The sequence below is a fragment of the Diadema antillarum genome, unplaced genomic scaffold, assembly GCF_040938485.1.
Source record: "Diadema antillarum isolate AM-2024a unplaced genomic scaffold, OU_Dant_1.0 scf00000017, whole genome shotgun sequence".
NCBI lineage: Eukaryota > Metazoa > Echinodermata > Echinoidea > Diadematoida > Diadematidae > Diadema > Diadema antillarum.
In genome coordinates this window covers 59,998-69,805 of record NW_027270906.1, presented here as the reverse complement: position 1 = coordinate 69,805, position 9,808 = coordinate 59,998, and the positions used below count along the sequence as shown (strand labels likewise).

Here is a 9,808-nt window from a genome sequence, read left to right as displayed (position 1 = left end):
CGCACTTCTCTTCAACTACAGTTGAACCTGTCTATAGCAGCCATTCATCCATGGGAGACGAAGAAAGTGACCTCTATGACTACATATGCACAATAAAAAAAAAATGTAGTGGCCTGAAATAAAAGGAAATATAAACTTTCATTTTGAATTTTAGTTGCGCAACTGGAACACAAAAAGATAACTTTTTGGGAAATTTGGTGGCCCGACTGTGGGCTACTGGTCCACTGCTAATGTTGAGCCCTGCTAAATGCCTACGCATCATGCCCACACGACAACTCTTCTGCAAAGCACAGATTGGAAAACAGAGATTGCATGATGATAAAGTGAAATTTATTTCCACTAATCATTCATCACATGAAGAGCTTAGCAGGATTTTCTGCCTGCTGGTGCTGCATTTACAACTGGCATTGCTTGAAATTAAATGTTTGGACAACCGCAGAATGGATGCATTGCGGTTGCCTGGATGGTCCTATGTTGAGTCTGTCTAGTTGGGTGTAGTTTGAGATGATGGCAGAACCCCTACTAAGGTTGAGTTCCATCTTAATCTTCATCTTCGTCGTCTCCGCCGCCAGAGCCCTTCTTCATGTTCTTGCGCTTGACGCGGCCTGCCCTGCCGCCGCCGTACGGTGATCGCAGGGAGAAGTCGATGTGCTTCTGGGAATCCAGGCGAACGATGTACGAGGGGATGTTCACGACTTGCTTGCGCACACTGTACCAAAGAGAACGTGATAATATCCAAATAAAGATAAAACAACTCTTTATTTTGAACATCTACAAGACACATTTTAGAATTCTAGTATTTAAAGTCAGCAATAAAATGAACCAATACATTTGTAGGGATGAGAGGCCAAGTATCACCATTAAAATAACAAAATTGTGAAGATAGTGATAGAACCATTATTGAACATTGATGGATCCTTGAGGTATACAGCTGATATAGAAGTGCAATAAAATGTACTACATATAACATCCAGTAAGCGTAGATATTAACTCAGGAAATCTGGCATACTAATTTTTTCTACCTCTATTTTTCTCTTTTTTTGTCATCATATTGCCTTTTGAATGCAACAAATTACTTATGCACCTTCTTTCATCAACATCCGACATCTATCACAGGAACAATGCAAGGCGTTGGAATTGTGCAAGCACATCCAAGTGGCCTTGCGAATATTGAAACATTCCGTTCTCAGTCTCCAACTGTGCTTCCTATGTGAGTGACATAGAGAATGCAAGCATACTCCATTGGCCACCGACTCAGAGGAGATAGCCAAGCAACTCTCCAGCATCAGGCTAGTTTACGAGCTCTTGCTTGACATCTGCCAGGTTGCCTCTTCCAAGACGTAAGTCCACATAAAGTGGCCATAGTGGTCTTGGGGAAGACTCAAGGTTTCCGGTTCATCTGCAGGTATTTATTGTACACTACAGATGTAAGCAACAAGGAATCACCCACAACATGAATTCTGGATTTCTGGATTTTCCCTTAAATTATTTCCTGACATGACGTTTCATGCTCTACCCTCTACTGCCTCTAGTGATGTTTGTAATACCTATAGCAATAGGTAAGACAGCATTGCAACAAGTCAAAATGGCTGGTGCAAGTCTGGAAAATGACAACTTGAGCCAGAATCAAATTCATTTGAGGCTGAAATAATCATGACAGGGAAAATGTATCTCTTTCTTTGGGGGAGGAGGGTTAGGGGAGGAAATGTACCAACTTACTTTAGGGGAACCTATCTCACCCAAAGAGGGACTAACTGGTTGGGACACTTTTTTCAGTAGGAATTTCAGAGAGTTCAATCTGGGTTCCGATAATGACCTTATCAGGTTTTACCTGGATGATAACATACCGGGTAGTCTTTTTTTCTAGTTACTGAACAATTCAAGAACTCTTTTATGTAAATCTTACAAGAAGATCAACCAACAAACTATGATAAATGCAATGACTAACAGAATGCAGCCAGATAGATCAGGTCTTTTACTCAAAGGAATAATATTTAACTATTCGAGATGAGTGTAAACTCACCGGATGTGACGCTGACGAATCAGCACACGGGCATGGTGAATACTCTTGGCCAGTCCAAGCTTGAAGACTTGAGTCTGGAGACGACGCTCCAAGAAATCCTCGATGCGCAGACCAAGCACGTAGTCGAGCTTCATCTTGCTCTCATCCAGCACACCGATGCGAACCAGACGACGCAGCAGGGCATTACCTAAAATTCAGATCACACAGATTCAAACAAGTTTAACATTAGAGATTAAAATGGGTGATGGAGATTACATTTACATCATGTTAAGAGTAATGCCACTAACCAGTGCTGAAGTTTGAAGTTCCCTATATCACACAAGGACAGCACACAAATTGATCTGCCAAAATCTCTCCAGACTACCTCCCTGTAGCTAATTTTTAGTGGTGACCTTTCTTTTGACAGACTTGTAAGTCATTAAAATCAAAATGAATTAATATTTGTCACAAAATATTTTGGTGTATGCTTACAGGAAAATAATGATTGATTACTGAATATTCTTATCATGCAAATGGTTGTGTAAGCCTGAGTGAATTTAGAAAATTTCCAGTATAACACATACCAATCAGGAAAAGGAAGTGGGGATGGAGATGAAGAAACATGTGCGGTAAGTGTATGTGATAGGTAGGGGGCATGGGAACATGATTGATAGACCTGTGTCTATGCGTGTATGTGAATATGAGTGGGGACTGGTGTATTGTGCGTAGAGGGATGACAGTTACAGATAGCTAAAAGAAGTTCTAGAACAAAAACCCTATAATTCAGCCATCACAACACCAACCAAATTAACTGTGTCCTCTTACCCTCAAACAGTCTCTTCTGGTCCTTCTCCTCCCTGGTCAGCAGTTCCCTGGCAGCCTTACGGATCTTGGCGAGGGTGTACTTCACTCGCCACACTTCACGCTTGTTGGACAGGCCATATTCACCGATCAGCTTCAACTCCTGGTCCAGGCGTTCCTTCTCGAAGGGACGACGAGGCGTCACATAGGTTTTACTACACACCATACGCGGCATAGTGACGGCTTACCTAATACATACAGAAATATAAAAGTCACCATATATTTAGGATGGAAAATGTTCTGTTAATGGCTTAGTTATGGAGCAATAATGGCAGAAGGAACAGCAGTAAGAAAAAGTAAAATACAGAGAAACCCTGTTACAGTGAAGTTGCTGGACTGCCCATTTTACCTCGTTATATCCGCTTTCTCTTTGCAAATGCACCGATTGTAAGATCTGCTAAATACAATATGTCAAGCAATGGAAAATCAAGACCACCGAATTTACCTTGCAAAAATACTTCCCTACAGAGTGTGTAATAATACTAATTTTTTTTTCTTCCTTTTGACACATCTTTCTCTGCTTACTTCTTGTGCTTTCTTATTCCGTAAATGTAAATTTAAAGAATATTTTGTGATACACTGTTCATATGAGTTGTCTACACCATCTCAAGTTGAAATTTTATTTCAAAGGGATCTGACTACACTGAAATATTATTTCTGAACATATCCCTTTTTCTTCCTCAATATTTCTGATGTGTTCACTGCAAATTCACTGATACTAGTGTAGGGCCTACTACATGACCAAATATCAAAATTGCTAGAATTGCACTAGCAAGTAACAGTCGATGTAGAACCATAGAAGTTAAAGAGGGAGTACCAACTGGCTATTTATCAAATTGTAAACAGCTGCCAGTTTTCTGTGGATGCACAAAGAATTCCACACCAGTGTGCATTTGTGCTTTGATGATCAGGGTTCAATGTTGCCATCTTTCTGAGCAATCTGAAGACTCACTGTGAACTTTAACAAAATGCCGGGTGTGTATTTTGCTTATTTATTAAATGAAATGACATTTCTTTTCACCTAATGTGATGATAACGTGTACGAAACAAAAGGCAATTCTGTCCAAAAAAAAAAAAAAGTGTAAAGTGTAAATCAGAGTTGTAATGTTGTGAAAATGTTTGAAACTGTACCCTCCTAGCAAGAAAATACTTTCCTGATTACTGCAAACAAATAAGTCTGATAATGTTCAAGTCTTCCAAGTATGGCAACAAGGCTACTAGAGTAAAACCCCCACTTTTCGGCCAGCCTCCAGCAGAGACTCCAACCCAAACCACCTTCTGATCTGGAGATTCTCCCGCCCGAAACCCCTAGCAAACGGGAGACTCCAAGTTGATGTGTGCGAAGCGCGAAGTTCCTAGGGTTCTAGATGTTCTCTGGTGCTATCTAAGGCTTATTTCTTCAACATACGATAGCAATAAGTAAGAAATCCTTTCCACCGGGAGACACAGAGCCAGGGCGGGAAAAATCAAATCTCAAGCGGGAGAACGGGAGATTTTGCAAAAATGGGCTTTCGGCGGGAGATCTCCCGTCGAGAACGGGAGAGTTGGAGTTTCTGCTCCAGAATCTGGACACTTATCACAAGTGCATTCTAACGTCACCACCTAAAATCCAGAATTCGCCATCAAAAACGCAGAATCAGCGCAACTTTTCCAAAGCGCGTGCGAATGAAGTCCCGAGTTAAGAATCAAGGTCACTGAAAGCGCTAGAAATTGTGCAATTTTTTTTTTTTTTTTGTTGGAGAATTGTTGCTTATCGCCAAAGTGTGATGGTATCTTCAAAAACACAAAAGAAAAACGAAATCTCTGTACCTGCCGATGCTGTGACAAAATGTACAGGGGTTGAATGCAAGTGCAGACTCACCAAAATTCGGACACCAACAGGCACCGAAATGTCAATGGTGCATCCTTGCTGTTTTGGGGTAATAACGTATGCGCGGCGCATTTTTCAGCGGCCTTGTATGCGTATTGACATTGAACGCACATAGCGCCACGTGTCTTGATTCTGTAGAGGCTGGACGGATTCTGGTGGATTACCAAGGTGATACATTTTGGGATTTTGTGAAATTTTATGACGTATTCAACAAAATCAACAAAGTAGCTTGCACTTTGATATATCTTATTCTTACATAAATTCACATTGTTGCAGATATAATTTTGTATGGGGTGTATCATTCGAGTTGAACAAATATTGCAAAAAAGCTTGAACGTAAGTGTCCGAAAACTTGTGGTTTTTGTAGAATCTAGTTAGCGAAGTTCTACTTGGAGTACTCCCTTGTGCTTCAATTTTCTTTTTTTCTTTTTGAGTGGTGACTGGTGCGTGGTGGCATCAATACCATCATGAATCAAAACATTGTCATTGCCATGGCCATGGGTTCATAAAGAGAATAAGACTGTTGTGACTCCCTTTCCAGGCCCTGAACCTCGAGGTACTAAAATACCTAATATTATTAGAGCCATCATGACCTACCGCCACCAGCTCAATCAAATGAGTGACTATACAAATAAATGTCAATGTATGACCCAAAGTGCCGGTCCATATGAATAGCATGCTAGAACGCACCCGCGAGCGAGGTGGACGAGAAGAAGTGTACAGCCTGTACAACTAAGGTAATACGCGCGTAGTTTTTATAGCCACCACGCGGGACAGTTACACATTGCATGCATGTTACTGAATACCCCACTCTAACGCTAGTATGGGGTTCGGTCGCGACCATACCTCACTCTCGTCTCGGTACCGTTCGATTTTGATGGGATTATTTTGCCAAAAATGGTGCATAATTGGTATAAAGAATACTCATATACTATCTACGTAGCATGAATAAGCAAGAGGCGTCGATCATATCTCTCAAGTTTGCTATTAGATATGGAAAATTTCAACTTAAAGAACAGCAGCTCTTCACACCAACCTCGAGTGAGGATACACGTGTAGAAAAAGAACGTAAACGGGGATTGTATGATCGATTGTGGCCGGAAATGCGTAACAGTGCAGTGATAACTTTTGTCCTACAAATTTATACAATATTGTCGCACTGTCAAACAGGGTAAAGTTATTGAATCAATATACAAAGAAAATATCATATTTTATTTTGGACGGTTGCATGTAACTTTTTGAGAACTTTTAGATGCAACAAAGCCGCATCATCGCTGATTATAAACTGTTCAATCGTCGCTACGACTGGTTACACATCAGTTCTTTGTAATCGATCGTAAAGTACGGGCGAGTCACTCATAGTATTAATATATTAACACCTGCTTTGTGTTCATTAGGAGTTTCTATAACAGACATCAAACTAAAAAAAGCACAAGATAAAGTCGATCTATATATTATACTCCAGTTAGAAAAATAAGAGAGCTGAAAAATGACTAAAATTGTTTGACTTGTAGGAAATATATCTCTCTCGCGTAGGTCGACGAGGTAATTCGCATCGTAAGCTAGTCTCTTATTAGTTGTTTTGTTATATCACCGATACACATCATACTTGCACCAGACAGAGTCCTATAGGCCTATGTCAGATATATATAGTTATATATATATATATATATATATATATATATATATATATATATTAGATAGGCCCTATGTGAATGTAAGGAATTCATCGTTAGATTTTGTGTTACCTCGGATTAAGACTTGTTTTACTAGAACATAAAAATTTGACATCTGGATCAAAACAATAAATTGAAATAATAAAGTTACCATGCATTTGAACTGAAACAAACACCAATGTTTATAGGCTTTAAAAATGCATTCGACCGAAACTGTTAATAGATAACTTTCCTGGTTTTTCTTTGCATGCACTTCTCTCTCCTTATCTCCTCTCTCTCCCTTTCTGTCTCTCTCTCTCTCTCCTGAACTCTCCTTTGTTTTCGTCTCTTTCACTTTAAACTGCGGCGATGTACTTGTATAGTAATTGTGTATATGGATATATCCCGATCATGTTTTTTTCTGTCTATTATATAGATGTGTGCCGTATAGTTTCACCACCATGTTTGTCTGTTTTCTTTTATGTATGAATTTTGTTTTTTATTTCTAATGTATTTATGTTGTATTTTATCCGCATGGACCTGCGGAAGAACAGTCTCTGGACTGAAGCCTATGTGCCGTGCTTAAATAAATGAATGAAAATGAAATGAAATGAAATGAAGGCGATATAGCATTATTGCCTAATTATTATTTTTTCATGATAATCGGATCGCCTTTATATTGTTTTCTTTCGAACGCCATTAACATCCAAGGTTGATATGATAAATTGGGTGGAGTTACTGCATACAAGGTTGTCACGTGATCTATAGATCTTCCTAAATGCAATTAACAACCAGTGGTGGATCCAGAGGGGGGCGCAACCGGCGCACGCCCCCCCCCTTTATTTTTCGTTAAAAACAAAAGAAATGAAAAAAAAATGAAATGAAACCCGGAAGTGGCACCAGAAATATTAGTCACGCCTCCCCCCTTTAGAGAATTCCTGGATCCGCCCCTGACAACAAAAGGAGGCAACAACAACAATGAACCATGTTTTCTCCGGCTGCGAAACACCCGGGGGTGTTTCATCAACGTTTGTCGGCGCTGACAACTTGAATCACCATAGTAACAGTCAGTGACCAGAGCATATCAGCCAATCAAAACCAAAGATTTTGCCGAAATTGGTCAGCGCCGACAGTTGTCGGCGCTGACAAGCGTTGATGAAACACCCCCCAGGAGAGGAATACTAAATGATAGAAAAAAAAGACATTTCTAATGCAGTGACTCAAAAAGATATTTATTTTGGTCGACAATCTGCCCAAAGTTGATAAAGATTAATGCTGACATTTGAAAGGACATGACAGGAAATTAGAATGGACCCGTTCTGCTGGACATGAAGATATTTTTAAACATTGGGATTTTTAGGGGGTATACTCTTTTCAGGACATTGTCACTATACTGATCCTAGTAGAAGTATGGCTTACTTGAATAGCGGGGCGCCACTTCATTTTTAACCGTCGGCCTCTTGAAAATAAACAGCGGTTAAAATGCACATTGCCAACAACACAAAATTACACTCTCTTCTCTTTCCATGCCACACTTCTCAGGGGCCGCGGAACGTTTTTCGGGGGGGGGGGGGGGGGGGGCTGCCGGACCGGAAGGAGGGGGGGGACCGGAAGGAGGGGGTGTCATGGTCAAGCCCCCCCCCCCCCCCCCCCCCCCCCGCTTAGACGCACCGGTGTAGCCAGGATATGATCTTTGGGGGGGGGGGGTGGGTATGCGAGGGAGCGAAGCGACCGAGCCCGAGGGGAGGGAGCGAGAGGGGGCGACTTTTGAAACGGCCCCACTTGTTTAAGGTAGCAGGATGTTTGACGTGGATTATTAAACAATTTGCCTATAAAGTGGTATAGCATTCAAATTAACTTCTTTTATTAATTCTTACAATGAATTTCATGAACGCTGTCGGTTAAGCAATCAAACAGAAAAGGCATGCACACAAGGCCGGTGTAACATAAGGGATTCTCCTCCCACACGAAGGTGATTTTACATTTCAGACCTGAAATTCAGCGATCTGGTGCAAAGTTTTGGTGCAGCTACTCAGTGGAATATACTGCACCCCCCCCCCCCCCCCGGTTCCGCGGCCCCTGCTTCTTATGGTTGCTGATCACGGAATTCATGTTCACGCTGGTCGCGAGAATGATACCCCATGATGGCTGCGGGGTGCAAGTATGGGGGGATAGGGTGGGGTCAACTTGAAGGGTCAATGCACATTTTGTAGGCCTACCCCTTTTATTGATGGGAGGAATCTCTGGGCGGAAGGCTGAGAGCCATTTTTTTCCATACTCTTATTTTTCCATTACTTTTATTTCCTTTTTTAAGAGCCAAAAAATGGCAGTCTGTTGTCCCTCGTTGAACCCGCCGCACCCCCCTTGCGCGGTCCCTCGATCCTGATGTGTAGGCCGGCATATAAGACAAAAATGATAATCAATTAAGGTAGCTACAATAGGCACATCTCATCAAATTTTAGTGCCCCAACTCATCTTCAGCTGTCAGTGAATTGTCTTTTTAGATATTAATGTGTCGCTTGAATTCATATTCACCCGCGACAATTGCAATTTGTGCAGGTAAGTCTCTACTGCAGCCGGACGGACACCAATTACAATCATGTACTTAACTCAGAATGGGAACAAACCCAGATGTTTAGACATAATGGCCATACACTATAATGCACACGCAGTTCTGTCCACGTTGTGAGCGCTTGCTCACGCTCACAACACATTCTCCTCGATTTAGTGAGTTGAGCTGCGACACCATCAATCGAGTCGGCACATCCTATAGTCCACAGCGTTAGTGTGTGTACGCATCCTCCCCAATGGCCATTCGTATTCTTGGTGTCTTCCTGGAATGAATTGTGCTTCCAGCCTCAAGACCTGTTTCATCACACCAGTAATGCATCATGCTGATTGTTTTATCTATTGATTCTTTGGTGAGTAACTTACTTTCATCCAAACATTAACGTGGATGCGGTCGTTTTTCGTTCTGCATGTTTCAATCAAGATACTCAACTAAGTACTGTGCGTGCATCCCGCCAGCCGTCTCTTCATTTCAGGCGCCACCGAGTAATACTGTACTAGCATAGTCACTCCGTGCGTACACGAGAAGATGAAAATAATACCCTAACGTAGACCAGTACATCTGAGCGTCATCAACGTTTTCAAACCACTCTCTCCCCTTATTTTTACACGTAACCCATGCAATTATATCTTGGAAACCCATGTAACACAATTATGTGAGTGGTTATACTTCACTGCATGTGATAAGGAGTTCATCGCATACATTCGCATAATATTAACGCTCATAAGTTAGGCATGCAGTGCGCACTCGTTGCTGAATTTAGATGAATCAAGCTGAAATATTTTGGATTGAAAGAATATTTCACCCTCGATGGATCCAAAATATCTTTCCTCACTCATGTCTGTCTCTTG

The 9,808-nt window shown here is 41.4% G+C and overlaps 1 protein-coding gene across 1 annotated transcript; it reads right to left on the bottom strand.

The window, feature by feature from the left end:
* Positions 1–308: 308 nt before the first annotated feature.
* On the bottom strand, positions 309–5,785 carry LOC139726126 (small ribosomal subunit protein uS4). The gene is made up of 4 exons (XM_071637207.1): positions 5,770–5,785; positions 2,828–3,051; positions 2,024–2,210; positions 309–709 (listed from the first exon to the last, which is right to left on the bottom strand). The coding sequence occupies exons 2-4, from the start codon at positions 3,036–3,038 to the stop codon at positions 541–543; spliced, it is 567 nt and encodes a 188-aa protein (XP_071493308.1). The 5' UTR covers positions 3,039–3,051; positions 5,770–5,785; the 3' UTR covers positions 309–540.
* Between the last annotated feature and the right edge of the window lie 4,023 nt (positions 5,786–9,808).

Bases quoted from the DNA above. Each gene is read 5' to 3' on its own strand.
- LOC139726126 (XM_071637207.1), bottom strand. From the start codon at position 3,038: ATGCCGCGTATGGTGTGTAGTAAAACCTATGTGACGCCTCGTCGTCCC. The intron at 2,211-2,827 runs GTAAGAGGACAC...TCTGAATTTTAG, and splicing joins CCAGAAGAGACTGTTTGAGG to GTAATGCCCTGCTGCGTCGT. The intron at 710-2,023 runs GTGAGTTTACAC...TCTTTGGTACAG, and splicing joins ATTCGTCAGCGTCACATCCG to TGTGCGCAAGCAAGTCGTGA.